General features: G+C 35.1%; 2 protein-coding genes across 2 annotated transcripts; both read left to right on the forward strand.

Moving 5' to 3' along the window:
• Window positions 1-1,360: 1,360 nt before the first annotated feature.
• On the forward strand, window positions 1,361-11,723 carry LOC120168939 (histone-lysine N-methyltransferase, H3 lysine-9 specific SUVH1-like). The gene is made up of 4 exons (XM_039177190.1): window positions 1,361-2,610; window positions 2,722-2,768; window positions 10,963-10,996; window positions 11,511-11,723. Exons 1-4 carry the CDS (start codon window positions 2,191-2,193, stop codon window positions 11,721-11,723), a joined length of 714 nt encoding a protein of 237 aa, XP_039033121.1. The 5' UTR covers window positions 1,361-2,190.
• LOC120168938 (histone-lysine N-methyltransferase, H3 lysine-9 specific SUVH3-like) lies at window positions 1,462-2,130 on the forward strand. Its single transcript, XM_039177189.1, has 2 exons — window positions 1,462-1,476; window positions 1,732-2,130. Exons 1-2 carry the CDS (start codon window positions 1,462-1,464, stop codon window positions 2,128-2,130), a joined length of 414 nt encoding a protein of 137 aa, XP_039033120.1.
• Window positions 11,724-20,723: the final 9,000 nt, after the last annotated feature.

Raw genomic sequence — 20,723 nt, forward strand, 5'->3', positions numbered from 1 at the left:
GAATGGTGTTATCTAGTGATATCTGATGGATTTTAGAGTTGTTGCTTTAGGTTGGATATCTTATTTTCTTTCCTTTTTTTTTCAAAATTTTCCTTATTATTTTTTCAAATGTTATATTTTCTTGTTATTTTTGACGTAAAAATCATATGGGAGTGCATCTTTGATATCTAGTTTTGGTTGGTTAGAAACGCTTTTCTGCTGCCCAGATTTTCTAAAGCTTTTGCCTTCCATATTTTCATCCTTGAAAACCTTTTCAGATTTAGATCTTAAAACGTGAATTTAAAATTCTGGGTTAAACTACCCCAATAGTCATTGAACTATGAGGTCAATTTTATTTTGACCATTAAACTATTAAAATGTTATAAATCAAATTATTTGATAAAGTAAATTTGTACAATTATATTTTTATTTCTTATTATTTATATATTTTATTAATTTAATTTTAATTTAATAAATTTAATCTACTAATCATGTGATACGTTGAAATGTGAAAAGAGGAGGTGAATCATACCTAGAGCATTAGGGAGAGTCTAAGGTAAAATGCCTAAAATAAGGAGCCATTGAATAAGATTTTCTTAAGGATAGATTTTCTCAAGGATAGAATAATAATTGTTTGATAAGAAAAAAGAAATTAAGAAAGATAGATTTTGGTGTCAATTTAAAATATTACTCAGGTTCAACCTAAAATGTTACGTATTTGATGAGAAGAATGGTTTCAATTTACAATGTTATCATTGTTTCTCAAATGAAAAAGATTTTAAACTCATGATAGTTTTTTAGGTTTAAACCTAAAAAATTATTTAAACTACATGATTTATTATAAACATTGTAACATTTTAGGTTATAACAAATGTTATTTATTCTAATCGAAAATTTTACTTGTGGAAAACGGTTATAACCTAAATGTTACATTTGTTTTTCAAATGAAAAAAATCTCTAAACTTATGATAACATTTTACGTATTTGTTAAGGGACCGATTTGTTATAAAACGTTAACATTATTGTAGATTTTATTATTTTTTTAAATTTTAGTGCTGAAAGGCGAAACCTATTCATACTTAAGCTAATTATGCAGTTTACCCAAAATTGAAAAGAAGCCACCGTCTTAAATCGGGCGAAACTCGGAAGCACTTCCAACTGAAATAATTCTTACAATAAAGCTTCTCGTCTCTCTTTCGACAGGTAATCACCTCTTGTCTGTGTTCATTTCGAATTTAATAATTTCGAATTTAATAATTTCGAATTTAATAATTTCTTCTCTCTCTTTGTATGCAACATAACCCTAATCTCTTAGTGAATCTATGTATTTTCATTGCTTTTTTGCTTGCATAGCGAAGTAATGGATAAATGAGTATCTCCTGGTTCAGGAAAAAAATGATTCTTTTTGTTTTGTTCTAAAAGGTTTATTTTTGTGTAATTTGGTTTCGTGTAGGCCATTGTTTTGTGCATAAACAAGTAAGGATGGAGAAAAATGAAGTGGGTATTTACTGAATTTTGTGTAATTTTGGTTCACATTGGAGCTTTAGTTTGTGCATAAACTAGTTAAGGATTATAAAACTGAAGAGGATATCACTGGGTTCTGTGGAAAAAAGGGAGAGAATTTTGGTTGAAAAAGCTTCAGTTTTTCGTTTGTAATGGAAGAAGGGACGGGTATAAACATGGTTCTACCAAATTTAGGGGGATAAATCTAAAGTTTTGGATATAAAACCGTTGCGTACTTTGGTTCCTCAGTTCCCGGCTGTGTCTAACGGTCCACCTTTCGTTTGTGCTCCTCTTAATGGCCCACTTCCGTCGGGGTTTTCGCCGATTTTCCCCTTTAGCAGACCACAAGGATCCCATTCAATGCCTGGTCTTAATCAAAACGAGTTCTATCCTGCTGTGCCGATTCGGTCATTTAGAGCGGAACCACCGGCTTCTAATGGCCAAAATGTGCATGAATATAAGTCAGCTGGGTCGAGTTCTGTTAAAAAGAAAGTGAAGAAAAGGAAAGTTTTTGAGTTTGCATTCACTGTTGTTACTGATTTCAATCCTGGAATTAGTTTATCTAAGCGAGATGACGGGACCAAGGAATTGGTTGAAAATGTGCTTTGGAGGTTTGATGCACTTAGGAGAAAGCTTAGCCAAATATAAGACAGCGCCGAACCTCATTCTGGGATTATTAAGCGTTCAGTGCTTAAAGCTAGCAACATAATGATGAGCAAAGGGGTGCGGACTAACACGAGAAAGAGAATCGGATTTGTTCCTGGTGTTGAAATCGGGGACATTTTCTTCTTCCGATTGGAGTTGTGCTTAGTGGGGTTGCATGCTCAGTGCATGGCTGGTATTGACCCCATGCCTATGAAGGGTGATTTAGAGGGAGAACGAGTGGCTGTAAGCATCGTTTCATCCGGAGGGTATGATGATGATGTCGAAGATACCGATGTTTTGGTATATACTGGTCATGGTGGGAATGCCAGTGGTGATAAAGAAGCATCCGATCAGAAGCTTGTGAGGGGCAATCTTGCTTTGGAAAAGAACTTACACCGAGCCAATGAAGTAAGAGTCATTCGAGGTTTTCAGGATACCTCCCACCAAACGTCGAAGGTCTATGTATACGATGGGCTTTACAAGGTCCAGCAGTAATGGATGGAGAAGGGGAAATCGGGTTGTAATATGTTCAAGTATAAACTAGTTAGGATCCCTGGGCAACAAGACGCTTTTGCGACTTGGAAATTGATTCAGAAATGGAAAGGTCTTCCTTCAAGGGATGGACTTATACTTCCCGACCTCACTTCTTGTCACACCCCAATTTAGGGGCTAAAAATTAAGAAATTATAAAGTATTGATTTTAATTGGTATTTTAGGAGAAATTGATGATTAAATTGTAAAATTTCAAAGTTGGCAGATCATTTTAAGAAGTGTAGGAAATTCAATGACTAAACTCATAGTTTACCTATTTTTATATGATAAATTATAAACCCCTTTCTCGGTATGTTTCTGCAGAATTATTTCTTATTTTTTCTTCCCCTCAATCCTCCTTTGAGCTCCGATCTATTCACTGTCCGATCGTTGTTTGACGAACCGAAATCACCATCGTATTCGTTGTCGACCGATGAATAAAATCATTCAAACCTCTCGTCGTGAATTGTAACACCCCAATTTAGGAGCTAAATTTAAGAAATTATAAAGTGGTGAATTTAATTGGAATTTTGGAAGAAATTGAGGATTAAATTGAATATTTTCAAAGTTGATAGACCGTTTTAAGAAGTACATGAAATTTAGTGGTTAAACTATTAATTTAGCCAATTTTCTATAGGAGAGAATTATAAACTCTCCACGTGCGCAGATAAGCATAAATTTTTCCAGTTTTCCCTCTCCGATCAACCAAATTTCAACTTCGATTTACTCGCCGTCCGACCTCTGATCGATGAGCCGAAACCACCATCGTGTTCGTTGTCAACCGAGGAACAAAACCTCTCAAACCTTTCGTTGTGAATCATCGCCGTTCGTCGTTAATTTTAATCGGAAGTATTGTCGGTAATAACTCGGTTTTAGTTGGTTTTTCATCGATTCATGACGATCGGGTCATCCGTTTACGACACCTCCCGCACCATCGTGTTCCTTGCATCGTTTCGAGTCTGGCGGTGTCATCCTTGGTCTCCGTCGACGGCGGCGCGTGAGGAGGTGAAGCGGTCAAAGTTTCCGATTTGTTGAAATCGAGCTCTCCGCCGTTCAAAAAATTTGAACCGAGCTTTGTAAGTATCTCGAAATCGCTCAAAATAATTTTTAGGAATTGTTCCGGGAATTTAGCACTATTCACGTGCCCCACACGCCGCCACTGCGCGTGGGGAAGGAAAAAATGACTGGTTTGACCAGTTTTGGAACTGTTTTGACCGGTTTGACCGGTCACAACCCGACCCGACTCGTTAACCCGACCCGACCCGTTGACCCGACCTGACCCGTTGACCCGACCCGTTGACCGTTGACCGGCGTTGACCACTGTTGACCAAAACTTTGACTGGCTTTGACCGGGCATTAAACGACCTTTGACTTTGACTGAGTATACTTATCCTGACATTTTTCGACGTTCCAAATCCGATTCCGCAATCCGTTTCTCGAAATTCGAACCCCGAAGGCCTCGAAATTTCTGGTCAAACCCGTTGACTTTGATTTTGACCAAAAATTCCAAATTTCCGAAAAGTCATATTTTATGCTTTCGACGTCCTGAATCCGAATCCGAAGTCCGTTTCACCAAATTCAAACCCGATAAGCTATTTTTCACTGATTTATCACCCGATTAGATCTGTTTGTCTCAATTAAGCTCCGTTTCTGATATAATTTCTGTTGCTATGGATCCGAGGAAATATTGGATGATGATTTCAAGATCGAGGGCGTTCGAATGGAATTTTATGGTCGATCAGTATTGTACGGAAATCGAGATAATACTTTACTACCTCTTTATGCTTTATGGAACATGTGAATATTGGTAAATGCATGATTAAGATAATGTTGGTCTCATTTGTGTAGTTTATTAATTTATACACTCGATCTGAATACGGTAAAAAGGTTCAGAAATTGATTATGGTTCAGATGACTTTTATAAGAAATTGAGGGATTGTTATAATTAAATTTCAAATTTTGTGCTCAGTGATAAAGAAATCAACCCGGATCTGTAGCTTATAATATATGTCATTAAAGATTAAATATTAAAGATACTCGGATGAGAAATCATGAGAATATTCTGATAGGGTAAAATTACGAAAATACCCTTATATTGTAGGATGACAAGAATTGTCCCTGGAAGTTGGTTAATAACTCTGAAAAGATATATTGATCCGATATAACTACTGATGTGCATAAGAAATGTAGTTTACTTGGAAATTATGGATAACCGGTTTTTAACCCCAAGAGGATTTATGGAAGATACTAGAAGTCTGTTAAGGAATTATTTCAAGATCAGAGAAGGTTCGAGAAAACAATTAATTATAGGATCTCAAAATTATATTATTTTTTGTTAAGAGCTAATATCGAAATTATCTGGTTAAGAAATTACGGAAATACCCTTGAGAGGTAAAATAGTTTGAGTTGACCTTGAATGAGAAAGTACTTTGAGGATTCGTACTTAACTCAATTTAAGTACGTATTTGGTTGTTAAGATCCTGACTTAGTTCAGGAAAATTCCTGATATTCCGTTTGTAAAATTTGAGAAGACACTTGACCCAGAAATATCCGAGTTATGAGTAAATACCTGAAGAATAATTTGTCGAAGTGCTCTATTGTCATAATTGTTCGAAAGGACTGAAATAAATGATAACATTGAATTTAATAGTAAGATCGGACGGAAGAAAATGATTGAAATAGGCTGAATTTGTAAAATGACCAAAATACCCCTGTAATAGAAATGACCCAAGAATATCACCAAGCTCAGGAATGATTGGATATCCTCGAGCTCTATAATGAATGGAATAAAACTAAATGCCAAAATGACCAAAATACCCTTAAGGCCTATACTAAGTAAATATCTTGGATTAATTAAGGAATCCAAATAAGCATAGGTGTTAGACTACCTTTAAAAGTAATGGAACACAATTTAAATGAGTAGATCAACCCTAAAGTTATGTCAATACCTGGATGGCATAGATATTACTTGAATGCGTGTTCATCTTCTCAAGTTTGGCTCGATGATAAATTTTTGGAAGTGTTAAGCTCAGCTCAACTCTAGATCTTATTCAGTACTAAGAATTGGACGTTTGTTCGACAAATCAACCATGAAGACCAAATTGAATGGAACGAAAGTACAACATATATCTGAAATTCAGTAACATTTTAATTACTCTGGGAAATCCCAAAGTATCTGAAATGGACTTGAATGCTAAATGAACTAAGTAACCTCAAGGACTAAGGATTAAGTAAGAGATTGGAGTAAATTTGGAAACTCGGATGAACTTATATGATGTATCATCCCTATGGATTATGAACCATAAATCAAAGTACGTCAGCATTTCCTGGTATAGTTGAAACATGGAAATGAAATAAAGACCATTAGAATATTTGTTCGTCTCCTTAAGATATGTTCAGTGATGACTCAGAAGATGATACATGGATAAGAATATTTGGTATTAAAGAGTGAATAACCTGGACGGTTAATGAATTGACAAGTTGATAAGTATTGGTTCTGGAAGCTATTCATCTGGAGTTGTTCGATAATCAGATTAATCGTCATAGATTGTAAAGATTCTGAATACCCTTCAGATTTTGTAAAGCTTCCGAAAATTATCCGAATAAGATGATCTTAATAAATTATATTCTGAATAATTGATGACTCTGTCAGATATTGAACTCTTCTAATAGTGATTCTAATTCCCGACATTCTATCGGTAAACTGAAGATATGTGTTTCTCTGGCCGATAAGATTATCTTGTAACTCTAGATAATATCTGGAAACTCTAGTGTGTTCCCTACTTATATGAATATTTTATCTGATTTCTGATTTGAATTCTGTTTTGACATCTGATCTGAAATTTGTTCTGATATCTGTTCTGAATTATGTTTTGATTTCTGATATCTCCGTTTAATGACGGAAAAATGTTTTAATTGGGGGGTATTGTTGAAGGAAGAATTTCCGCAGGTTCCTCGGCTTTGTGCTCAATGCCTTATATGATGTGTTGGGTTGGGTGTATGGTTCTGGGGAACCTACACAGTATGATGTGTGGGGATGGGGGTATATATATATATATATATATATATGTTTTAAAAAGATCTGAAAAGTTACATGGTTTTCGGGAACACACTAGATAACCTATTATGATCTCCTGAACTCAGTCATCCTAAATATTTCTCTGAAATGAAAGCTCATTGTCCGTTACCACCTGAAATATCAGTAGGATCTCTGCTCAACATAAAAATCTATAAATGTTCAGAAATAATAAGGAAATATATATTTATATGTATCTACACGTTCATCAGCATCATCTGGTAGTTCTGTATTACTGAGCTTTCCGAAGCTCACTCTATTACTCACCTTTTTAGGTTAAAAGGATTGTACTAGTGCATCTATCGACTTCAGTAAGAGAGTTCTTCCGGCGTTGTTGCAGAGTATGATACATTTGATTAGGGGGAATGTAATTGTATTTTGTTTTATATACGAGTCTGAAAATCTGTTTTATTTTTAAATAGTGACAAATGATTTTATAAGTTTACATGTTCTGATAAAAAGTTTTAAATTTTCCGCTATTTTTACAGTGGGTCGCTCTGGTGGCCCTAATGTGACTTCCCGGATCGGATCGGGTTACCCGCATCGGTCTGGGGGGTTACATGAATCGGCGTCTTTTGTCGTAAATTTAAACTGGAAGTATCGTCGGTTTTAACTCAATCTCTGTTAGTTTTTCGTCGATTCACGTCGATCCGGCCACCCATTTTCGACACCTCTCACACCATCGTGTTCCTTGCATCATTTTGAGTCCACTGGTGTGCTCCGTCGTCACCGACGCATGGAGGGGTGAGGAAGTCAAAGTCTCTGACGTTTCAGAATCGAGCTCTCCACCGTTCAAAATTGTGAAACGAGCTTGGTAAGTGTCTCAAAATGCCATAAAATATTTTTTTAGAAATTTTTCAGACTCGATTGGACTGTTCACGTGCAGGGACAGCGCGTGGGGGAGCTTCGGAAACTGTTGGGGCAGTTTGACCTAGTTTTGACCCGACCCGTTGACCGTTTACCGTTAACTTTGACTGAAAAAGTCAAAATTTTTGAAAAGTCATATTTTATGTTTTTCGACGTCTTGAGTCCGATTCTGAAGTTCGTTTTTCAAAATTCGAACCCTAAAGTCTCAAAATTGTCAGTCAAACCCATTGACTTTGACTTTAACCAAAAAGTCAAAATTTTCGAAAAAGTCATATTTTATGTTTTTCGACGTCCTGAATTTGAATCTGAAGTCCGTTTCGCCAAATTCAAACCTGGTAAGCTGTTTTCCCTGATTTATCAACCGATTCGATATATTTTTCGTAATTAAGCTCCGTTTTTAATGAAATTTCAGTTGATATGTATAAAAGGAATTATTGGAAGTTGATTTCAAGATCGAGGGCATTCGAATGGAATTTAAATGGTCGATTAGTATGACACGGAAATTGATGTAATACATTACTACCTCTTTATGCTTTATGAAACATGTTGATAATGGATAAATGCATGAATGTATATGATTGGTCTATTAAGCCTGTTTGATTATGGATGGATTCAAACCGAATACGGTTTAAGTGATAAATTAGTTACGATTCTATTGAATTACAAGTCTTGTGTTTAAGTGATAAAGGAATTAGTCTTGAATATGTAAATTATAATTTACCTCATTAAAGGTACTTGGATGATAAATTATGAGAATACTTCGATTAGGTAAAATTACGAAAATACCCTTATGTTGTAATAAGGATAAGAATTGACTCTAGATGTTAGATAAGAAATTTTAAAGACATATTGATATGATGAAACTACTGATGTGTACAGAAAATACTGGTTTTGCTTAGAAAATCTGGATAACCGATTTTTAAATCTAAGATGGCTTGTACAAGATACTAGAAGTTTTGTTAAGGAATAATTTAAAGTTTAGAGATTATCCGGGAAAGCAGTTAACCCCAGTATCTCTAAATTATAATTATCCTTGTTAAGAGTTTTAATACTGAAATTATATGGTTAGGAAATTATGAAAATGCCCTTGAGAGGTAAAAAATAGTCCGAGTTGACCATGAACAAGAAAGTACTTTGAGGATTCGTACTTAACTCGATAAATTACAGATTTCATTATTAAGATCATGTATTTTAATAGAAAATTCCTGGTAACCTGTTGTAACATCTGAGAAGGCACTTGAGTCGAAAATCTCCGAGTTATGAATAAATATTTGAATAATAATTTATCGATGGTGATATTTTGTCATAATAGTTTGAAGGGACTGACATAAATGATAAGTTTGAATTTAATAATAAGATCGGACGGAATGAATTATTGTAATACATTAGATCTGTAAAATTACCAAAATACCTCTGGAATGGAAATGACCAAGAATATTACCAAACTCAGGAATGATTGGATATCCTCGAGCTTTGAAATTAATGGAATAAAACTAAGCACCAGAATGACCAAAATACCCTTATGGCCTAGACCAAGTAGATGTTTTGGATTAATTAAGGAATCCAAGTAAATATGGATGTTATACTACCCTTAAAAATTATGGAACACAACTTAAGTGAGCCGATTAACCTTAATGATATATCAGTACCTGAACGGTATAGATATTACTTGAATGTGTGTTCTTCTTCTCAAGTTTGACTCAATTATAATTTTGGAAGTATTCAACTCAGCTCAACTCTAGATCGCATTCAGTACTAAGAATTTGATATTTGTTCGACAAATCAACCATGAATACCGAACTGAAGTGAACGAAAGTACAATATGTATCTGAAATTCAGAAAACATTCGAATTACTCTGGAAAACTCTGAAGTAACCGGGATAGACTTGACTATTAAATGAAATAAGTAACCTCAATGACTGAGGATTAAATAAGTGATTTGGATGAGTCTGGAAACATTAATGAACATATGTGATGTAATGTTCTTATGGGTCATGAACTACAAATCAAGCACGTCAGCATTTCCTGATATCGTGGAAGTGTGAAAATGAAATAAAGAGCATTGGAATATATGTTAGTTTCCTTAAGATCTATTCAGCGATGATTCCGAAGATGATCTATGGACAATAATATTTGGTATTAAAGAGTAAATACCCTGGAAGGGTAATGAATTGACCAATCAACAAACATTCGTTCTGTGAGCTGTTCATTTTGAGTTGTTTGATAATCCGATCAATCGACATAGATTTTAAAGGTCCTGAATCTTTGTTCTCTCTTAGCAGCTCAAATCACTCTGGTCATATCTGAAAACATAAGTAACTCAGATGTAAAGGATTCTGAATAACTGATGATTCAGTCAGTTAATGAACTCTTCCGATAGTAATTATAAATTACAACATTTTATCGGTATACTGAAGATCCGTGTTTATCTGCCTGATAAGATTATCCAATATCTCTGAATAACATCTGGAAACTCTAGTGTGTTCCATAATCACATAAATGTTTTATCTGATTTCTGATTTGAATTCTGTTCTGATTTCTGATATGAATTATGTTCTGATTTTTTATCTGGATTCTGTTCTTATATCTGATATGAATTCTGTTTTGATTTCTGATATCTCTGTATACTGACGGAAAAATGTTTTATTTTGGGTATTGTTGAAGGAAGTATTTCTGCAGGTTCCTCGGCTTTGTGCTCAGGGCCTTATATGTTGTGTGGGTTGGGTGTATGGTTTTGGGGAACTTACACAACATATTGTGAAAGGATGGAGTAGTGATATGTTTTTAAAAAATATATATATTTAAAAAAAATATGTAGTTTTTTACTGGTTTTACGGGAACATACTAGATAACCTAATTCGATCTCCTGAACCTAGACATCTGAAATATTTCCATTTGAACTGAATATTATCTGTTACTACCTGAGATATCAATGGGACCCCAACTCAGCCTAAAAATATGTAGATATCTGAACCAATAAGGAAATATATGTTTATTTGTATTTGCACGTTCTTCAGCATCATCTGGTAATTTTTTTATTACTGAGCTTTCCGAAGCTCACTCTATTACTCACCATTGCAGGTTAAAAGAATTGTACCAGTGCAGTGATCGACTTCAGTAAGGGAGTTCTTCCGGCGTTGTTTGCAGAGTACGGTACATGTGATTAGGGGGCATGTAATTGTATTTTGTTTTATATGAGTCTGAAAATCTGTTTTATTTCTGTACACTGATAAATCATTTTATAAGTTATATGTTTTAATAAAAGTTTTAAATTTTTCGCTATTTTTACAATAGGTTGCTACAGTAGCCCTAATGTAACAACTCAAATCGGATCAAGTTACCCGCATCAGTCTGAGGGGTTACACTTCCGGTGCGGAAAGCATACCCGTTTCACTTGTGAATAAAGTTGAAGATGAAAAGGGCCCCACTCATTTCACATATTTATCTACGATCAAATACTCGAAATTATTCAAGTTAGTGTAACCTTCTTTTGGCTGCGATTGTCGTGAAGCGTCCCTAGCCGGAAACTCAAACTGCTGCTGCATTAAAAAGAATTGAGGTGATTTACCTTACACGGCGTACGAGATTCTAGTGTGTCGAAAACCCATGATATATGAATGTGGCTCCTTGTGCCCTTGGGTACATTCATTTGTGAATATGCTGCTGAAGTAATTGACAAAACTAACACAAGGCAGGATGGGAGAGACGGCGAAATCAAGGAGTGCGTTTTTCAGACAAATCGAGTCTATGAATCATTCAAATAGAATTACGAAACTGAGTTAGTAGGAGAGGAAAGTTCCGACACTGCTGAAGATTATGATATCCCATCTCCCCAACCATAAGTTCAAAGAACAGTGGAAATGTAGCTCGGTTTATGAATCATAGTTGCTCTCCAAACGTTTTCTGGCAGCCGATCATGTATAAACATAACCATGAAGTTCTCTTCCATATTACTTTCTTTGCTAAGAGACATATCCCTCCGATGACAGAGGTGACATACGATTACGGCAATCCACATTCGGATGAGAGCGAAAGCAACGGAGCGGATTATGAAAAAAGAAATGCTTATGTGGATCGCCGAAATGCCAAGGCTATTTTTATTGAGGACAAGCAATACTTTTGAGAATCACTCATCTTTTTCTAATCAAGTAACTCTTATGTATTTCCTTTTTAGTTTTCATAGGTCGTTGTAGGGATGCAGACTGTTCTTCTTATGCCCTTTACATGCAGAACTGACCAGGATTAAAAAGTTCGAAACCAGATATGGCTGTTTTTTTTGTATCCAGGGATTTAAATAGTGGCCGTTTTATAACGGTTTTGGTGCCCTGTAAAATCGTTATTGCATGATCGTGATACTCGTAATATCGGTTTTAGTAACCCTTTACAGGCTTGGCTTTTGAGTGACTGTTCTTTTACCGGACTCTTTGCCAGGGAATTGGCTGTTTGTTTGTGTGTCTAAATACCTGTCAAGGCTACCTTGCATATTTTAATGGAAAATGGTAATCAAAGTTCAAATGGAAAGAAAATTCTGATCGCTTAAATATATTTTTATTTAGTCAACATAGTGAATTAAATGTGTTTTTGGTTAATAATTTAGGGTAAAGTATATGAATGGTCCCTGACTATAGGGTGATGCTTCGTTGAGTCTCTCGACTATTAAAAGTTATAAAATGATCTTTCGACTATAAGGTGTTGCTTTGTTCAGTCTCCCGACTATCAAAAGTTACAAAATGGTTATCCAATTATTTAGTATGTTCAAAACTCGTCTTTTTTTGTTAAGAAATTGACAACAATCTGAGTTGGATGTTAACATGATGACTGAGATATGATAAAATTCGATCCCATAATCTAAAAAATCTATCATATCTCAGTTAACATGTTAACATACAACTTAGACTGTTGTAAATTTTTAACGAAAAAGTACGAGTTTGAAACATACTAAATAGTTAGATGATCATTTTGTAACTTTTAATAGTCGGATGACACAACAAAGAAACATCTTATAGTTGAATGACTATTTTATAACTTTTAATAGTCGAAGAATTTAACAAACCATCACCTTATAATCGATGTACTACTTGTCTACTTTACCCTAATAATTATATACATAATTGTCAAAGAAATGATAAGAGATTATATATATATATATGACCAATCACCCCATGGAGACAATAAATGTTGGAATTAGCGGATAAGTTAAAAGAGGATTATTCTGATTATAACTAAAAACGGATAAGAATGGTTTCTTCATAAGTTTGAAGAAAGAACTTAATATTAAATAATTATCAAAAAAATTTAAAACCAAATTTATTTAAAATTTTAAATTATTAGATAGTTATCAAAATTTCATTTAATATATTTAGTTTGTTTTTAAATAGTTTGTAGTGATTATTCTGATGAAAAATATATGACCAAGTAATTGTTAAAGTGGATAAGTTAAAAAAAGAACTATTCTGATGATAATTTTATAACATATAAGTATGTTTACTTTAGTGAGTTTGAAGATAGAATTTAAATTTGTATAAATTTAAACTAAAATGTTTAATTAAAAAAAGTATTTGAAAATAAAATAATTTTAAAATAATTTTTAGGCTAAAGTATACAAATGGTCCCATAATTATATAATATTATTTTATTGGGTCCCCAACTATTAAAAATTTTAAAATAGTCTTATGCTTTTGGACTAGCGACGAAAAAATGATGTTATCATATACTATAATTAGAGAAAATAACTTCAGTGACCGAAAATGTCTTATAATATACGATTTTAATCAACTTTTTTTGGATTTGCGAAAAAGACCAACAAATTCGTAACACGATCTCAAATTCGCAACGCAAGTTCCAAAATTGCAACGCAAAAGTCAAATTCGCAACGCGAAAGTCAAATTTGCAACGCGAATAGTTAAATCGCAACGATAATATGTAATTCGCAACGCGAATAGGTAAATCGCAACGATAATATGTAAATCACAACGCAAATTCTCCAAATTCGCAACTCGAATTTTGCAACGCTAATTACCGATATAGGTAATTAGCGTTGCGAAAACAAAATTCACGTTGTGATTTTGGAGAATCGCGTTGCGAAAACGAAATTCACGTTGCGATTTTCTAGAGAAAATAACCTCAGTGACCGAAAATGCCTTATAATATATGATTTTAACCAACTTTTTTTAGATTTGCCAAAATGAACAACAAATTCGCAACGCGATCTCAAATTCACAACCCAGGTTCCAAATTCGCAACACGAATTCAGAAAATCGCAACGCGAATTTGTAAATCGCAACGCGAATTTGGAAAATCGCAACACAGAAGTCAAATTCGCAACACAGAAGTCAAAGCGCTTTATTTTTGAAACACAATATTAATTTCACAACACAAATATAAACAGTATTATCGTAAATCATAACCTAAAAACCCTAAATCACAACTCAGTCCCATCTCCATCTCTCTCTCTCTACGGCGACATCAGTTCCCATCTTCGACGAAACTCGTCCCCATCTCCGGTGAAATATGTCTATCTCCATCTCTCAGAGCCACCCTCGCAACCATTCCCGATCAGAAATGGAAAATCTACCACCGAGTGTTAGTTTTTTTAATCTCTTATTTTTATTTTGAAATTTTTGCATTATTATTAGATTTTTCTTATATTGATGATAAATGTACTGGTAATTTCAATATATAGATTAAACATTTCACTTAGATTGCTTAGTAAATTCATTCGGTTGCTGCCAATACTGCTAAACTGTTTAGTCTTTAACCCTATGAAGTTTTATTTGTCTTTGTTTTTTCTTTTTGTTGAAGAAATGCAATTCATTCAAGTTTCAATTTGCAGTTGCAGAAGAATAGTTTTTGAAACTTAAATTCGCAACACGAAAATGAAAATCGCAACGCGAACATGAAAATCGCAACGCGAACATGAAAATAACAACGTGAAAATGAAAATCGCAACGCGAAAATGAAAATCGCAAAGCAAAACTAATTTCTTGTTGCGATTTTCTCGTTGCGGTTTTCATTTTCGAGGTGCAATTTTCATTTTTGCGTTGCGATTTTCATGTTCGCGTTGTGATTTTCATTTTCGCATTGCGATTTTCATTTTCAGAAACTACTATTCTTCTGCAAATTAAAACTTGAATGAATTTCATTACTTCAACCAAAAAACAAAGATAAATACTAACTTCACAGTGTTGTGAATTTAAATTTCAAGAATAAACTACTACTCTTTATGTTGTCCTTGAACCTGCACTAAACCTATATGTTGTCCTTTTAAATGTTTATATACGTGCTTACTTCTGGAATGTTATCTGATACATTTTGTGTACTATGATGGAATAATGACTTGGGTAAATACCGTACTAGTGTGAAACATATTTGGCTTTGTTTTCACTGTTTAATATCATGACTATTTATAGTGTATAATTTGTAGTTTTTGGTATATCTAACTTGGTATGTTTATTGTTTTTGTAGAAATTTTTTCGGCTTCATTTACCTTAAGGAATAAATTAAGCATAGCCACTAAAATTGCGTCGACGCTTACACCTCTACAAAGAAAATTGTTTAAGGATACTTGCCTTGGGCCATGGCTGAATGTACAACATGCGAGGGGAGATACAGTGTTGACCCATTTGTTTCTTCAGACCATGACCAACGATCTACCCAAAAGGATACAACGTGGTGATGAAGAGATATGGTTTCATTTTCCTCCGGCGTATACTTGTTTTAGGCGGGAGGAGTTTTGCTTAATCACTGGTCTACGCTTCGGACATAATGAAGTAACCCGGTACACTAGTCATATCTCCCTCCCATCATGGTTATCTCGGGTTTTTCCTGAGCTGTCAAAGTCGAAGAAGCTGAGTTTACACGTCGACAACTTGAAGAGATTATCTGTTAAAGATGCTTTTACTTAGATGGATGACCATGATGTTGTCCGAGTATGCCACTTATTACTTTTGCATGTCGACTTTTTATGCAAAGAGGGCAGACAACCTATTTCCAAGGACCTAATATTATTAGTAGAGGACCTAAATGCATGGAACCTGTTTCCGTGGGGTTCATATCTATGGAAAGCTACCTGGAAGAAGTTGTCGTCTGCCTTTGAGGACCGAAAAAGTTTACGGAGCGATGGTTCTAAATACACTTTGGCAGGCTTTACTTGGGCCTTTAAGGTAAGAATTTCTATATAATGTTTCCAAATTTATAATTATCTAACAATTACTGATGTTTGTGTATTATATTGTTTGTAGATTTGGATATTTGAGGCTTTCCCCAACATGCAGACATATGCGATAAAAAATTCAAATGATATTCCTAGGGCTATTACCTGGAAGAGGATCCACATGTTGGATTGGGAAGACTTACTACCATATACGACGATGAATGATGTAAGTTAACACACAAATACTACCATATATAAACAAGTTATTACTAGTACACGTTTAACTTTGTTTGAGCTTTTATATTGTTAGGAGGCCAACTATCCATTACAGAGGCTGACACCCTTAGAGGCTGAGCTTGCCACTGATTGGTGGCAAGCTAGTAAGCGATTTTTTGATGGAACGGATGATGAGCACCCCCCACTTCGAGAGCCATCACCTGATCGGGCCGATTCTATAGCTCGACACCCAGAACCATCACCTGATCGAGCCTCTTCTCCACCTCTACCATCACCTATTCCATCACATCATCGAGCCTCTTCTCCACCATCAACTCATGATAGACGACTGACAAAGAGGCCACGACACTAATCTCCCTTTTCTCTACCTCCACGGGATGAGTTAGGGGAGTTACGTGATGAGGTCGGTACTTTGCGTCATGAGGTCGGTACTTTACGTGAAGAGAATGGTGCATGGCGTGACAAGGTTCATTCTTTACGTGGTGAGGTGGATGTTTTACGCGATGACAATGGTGCTTTATGTGGTGAGGTATCTACTTTACGTGATGAGGTGGCCTCTCTACGTGAGATTATTTCATCATTGCAGAATGAGGTTCATACTCTACGCAATGAGGTAAATTTGTTTAATACTATACTAAAAATGCAAATAACCTATTTTTGGCATTATTTATTTAAATATTTACTGATTTATGTATTAATTTATTTTCAGCAGCCCGATAAGGTAGATGCTTTTTGTCGGGTTTTTCTTGTATGACAGGGTTCACGCATCAAACATCGTACACGTGACATTACGTCTCCGTTTACCCCACTAGTGCCAAGACTCCATAAGAAGAGGCCTGATGCACCTTTCATCGTTCAAGAGGCTCCTCCTATCGTTCAAGAGGCCCCTCTCATCATAGAAGAGGCCCCTCCCACCGTTCAAGAGGCCCCTATCATCGTTGAAGAGGTCCCGCCCGTCGTTCAAGAGCCCGATTCATATGGCGTCATATGTCGACATATTGATAAACCCCTCCCATACCTGATATGATGGATGCGAGTTGGCTTTCGTATAAGTTACCGTCTAGTACCATTCCTCAGAAGGAGATCAAAACACTACCGGACACAATTACGGATAATACTCTTTGGGATAAGACTGCAGTTGATTTTTATCTACATGAGCGGAGCCAGGGGTGTTATTCCGACATATGCAAACTCGACGATACTATGCATTTGTTTCTTGATCAGCCATGGTGGGGTATTTTATTAGGGGTTGAAGATAATGGCTATTTCGAAGGGGGTAAGTCTTATATTCTTCTTTTATTGCATTTTGATTAATATTTTTTTTAAATTTATTAAATTCACTAATATATGTATTTTTTTATAAAACAACATATTGATGCATGGGTGTCACGTCTTCTAATAATAAGGAAATTGAAGAAAGTAAGAAATACCCGATGGATTATGATGCCGACGTCTTTTCACGCAGTTCACTTGAAGGATCAGAGAGACGCTATATATGCGTTGGGTAATGGAAAAGCTAAGCTTTATCCTGCGTGGTGGGAGATCGATAAGGTTAGTATTTATTTTTGAATATTTTATAGGTGTTCATAAATAAAAATTTATTGTGCACAATTGATATGATTGCAGGTTTTTATCCCTATTTTGAAACGTCGTCATTGGCTTCTCGTCGAGCTTCATCTCCCATCCCATAAGACGATAGTATATGACAACATGGTGAATTACATACCATTGTCTGATTTGAGAGATATTATTAAGGGGTGGAGCGCTTAGTTGGCCAAATACTTGGAAGCGATTGATTATTGGACTAATTCTGAAAACAAGAAGCCAAAAAAGTTCAAATTCACCATGATCAGAGATGAGAACACGCCATAACAAACGGAGGGAGCCAGAGTGGATTGTGGTCCTCTTGTATGCATGTTCTTGGAACGTTTGACAACAAAAAAATAAATAGTTTCTACCTCCCATAGATAGAGATAGAAGTGCAGTAGGCTTGTGGTTTCGGCATTTTATGGCTCGAGCGATATATGCGAGACGTTGCCTACCTACATCCGCTTGCTGAAAGTGTGCATAAATAATTGGTAAGTTTGAGCAAGTGTTGTTATATATTGTTGGTTTGAAAATGTTTGGTTAAGTACCTAGAATTCAATAATTTGTTGTTTGTTAGTTTTAGATTTGTTGTTTGAGCAAATGTTTTGTTTCTGCAGGTTAATCCTGAAGTGAGCTGCGTGAACATGATGTATTTGTGCATAAACAACTGTCTGGGGTACACTTTGCTTGTTTAATTGATTTTTAAGAGTTGATTTGATTTGTTTAATTGATGAGGAAATAAGAATTTTTTTTCTTGTTCAATTGATTTGTAAAAGTTGATTTGTTAAATAATTGATGTATAAATAAGAATTATTTTTTGCTTGTTTAATTGATGTTAAAGTTGATTTGTTGTTTTGAATTTCAAAATGCATTATGTTGTTGAAGGCAAAAAAGACTTGTTGAAACTACAAATTTGCAACGCGAAAGTCAAATTCGCATTGCAATAGTCAAATTCGTAACATGAAAGTCAAATTCGCAATGCGAATTTGACTTTTGCGTAAATCAAAACGTGAATTTGAGTTTCATGTTGCGATTTCAAGGGAAACACCTTGAAAAAGATAAGAGACAACAATCTGATAAATGATAACAACTGAACATATCATAGCAATGTTCAAACTCAAGTTACTAATGAATGTCTAACTGAAAATGTATGCATTCACTCATAAAATACACATAATACAACGTTTGCATTTAAACATCTTCTAAGTTAATAAGTCCCAAAAGGTGAAGCCGGTTGTGATTGGGATTTTGATTTTGATTGCGATTTTGATTTCCTTTTGCTTAGCACCATATGAGCTTTGGATTTTGATGAGGACCCATATTTTGGTAGAGGAAAAGATGATTGTGATGGTGATCCACAGGTCAACCTTGTATGACCAATTTCCTTGTACCGACTACATGTCGATATCATCTTCTCTTCACCCTTAGACTGTATACGATCATGATTTTTTTGTCGGCCAGGTAGCCTGCTGTCCATGACTGGTGGCAAAACTGTTTGTAAGTCATCTGGTATGTCCCACTCAGAAGGATGTGGAATAGGGTAGATAATCTCAGTATAAGTCTGTCGATATACTTCTGTAGTGTAGCAATCCATAGCGTATGCGCTTGAATCATCTTAGTTTAGATGAAGAGCAACTTTTATAACATGGCCACATGGATAACCAGATGTTTGCCATTTCATACAACTACACGTTTTTGTATTTAGATCGACAAGCCCATTGAAGTTATTATCCAATACTTCAAACAAAGTGTTTGAACATGGTTCAACTCTCCATGACGTTGACTTCACAACACGTTTCGTTATCTTTTTTTCAGTCCATGGTGTAACACAACGTTCCAATGTTCCTGTAAAATTAAATAAATAGTACTTAGTAAAATATATGATAAGTTACGAATTTAAAGAAATAATACCTGCATGGTTTCTTTTCTTGTAGTACCACTGTTGAATAGAGGCTCGAAAAAACTCTATTAACATAGTAATGGGTAATTTCCGGGAATGATGACTTAGAGCGTTGATTGATTCTGGACTATTAGACGTCATGAAAACATATCTTGCTCCAAGTTAATGTACTCTTGACCATCTTTCAAACCCGATATCTTCTAGTATTTGAGCACATTGAGGCAAAACACGTCTTAAACAATTTATATGCTTATTAAAATATACTTCCCGATAGGCTTTTACAGCCTTCTAGTATGTCCATTTGTGATTTTTTATACCAGCAGACCTTGGTTTTAGATTTCTGTACAAATGAACACCACAAAGTCCATGAAAAGCATATGGGAAACACCTTCTAACAGCGTTGTCAATTGAGTTTGCATATCGGATATGATTATCAGATTGCTAATAGGACCTATGCAATCCTTAAGATGTCCCATAAACCATGTCCATGAATCAGAGGTTTCAGATTTGCTAACCCCATAAGCTATTGGAAGTATCCCATTGTTAGCATCCATGGCTACTGCTAATAAGTTTACTATAAGGTATCGACCTTTCAAATGTACTCCGTCAACTATAATAACTGAGCGCATGCAAGTAATAAACGAACGAATCTACAAAATCATATACACAAGAAATATAATCATTTAAATGTGAAATGCATGCAACTAACAAAAATGAGTCAACAAAATTATAATGATTTACTAACCGCAGCACCAATGGAGATAAACATCAACTCAAAGCGTCCATCTCAATCTATTTTGATATGAGTTACCGACCCAGGATTTTTCAGCTTTAAATTGTGACAATAAGCCGATAGTTGGGCAAATAATGCTTCTGGTGACCCTCTCAACAATTCCAAGGCATAATATTTGGCTCTCCAAGATTGAGAATATGAGATACTAATCTTGAACTGAGCATTCATGTCAGTCATAATTTCATGTCCCCGATATACCCTTCCACTCAAAAACATTAACTCAGCTAGAAAACCACCCAACACCTTTTTGTTTGCGTGTCGATGGTGAGGAAAAACTTGGGTTCTTGAACATGTATGTTTATCAATAAAAGTCCTAACTTGAAATATTTCACAATCTTTTACCTCTTTGCAATCATATGCCATGTACAGTTTTTGTCAATCATACACTTTGTTTCGAAACAATCTTTGCTTGATTTGTTAACTTTTAGTTGATGGCCATCTTCCACACATTTCA

Source organism: Hibiscus syriacus, unplaced genomic scaffold, assembly GCF_006381635.1.
Source record: "Hibiscus syriacus cultivar Baekdansim isolate YM2019G1 unplaced genomic scaffold, ASM638163v2 tig00111741_pilon, whole genome shotgun sequence".
Taxonomy (NCBI): Eukaryota; Viridiplantae; Streptophyta; class Magnoliopsida; order Malvales; family Malvaceae; genus Hibiscus; species Hibiscus syriacus.

Coding starts and splice junctions, on each gene's coding strand:
- LOC120168939 (XM_039177190.1), top strand. CDS start 2,191: ATGATGAGCAAAGGGGTGCGGACTAACACGAGAAAGAGAATCGGATTT. Junction 2,769..10,962: donor GGACTTATACTTCCCGACCT/CACTTCTTGTCA, acceptor TCTGAGGGGTTA/CACTTCCGGTGCGGAAAGCA. Junction 10,997..11,510: donor AAAGCATACCCGTTTCACTT/GTGAATAAAGTT, acceptor GTTTTCTGGCAG/CCGATCATGTATAAACATAA.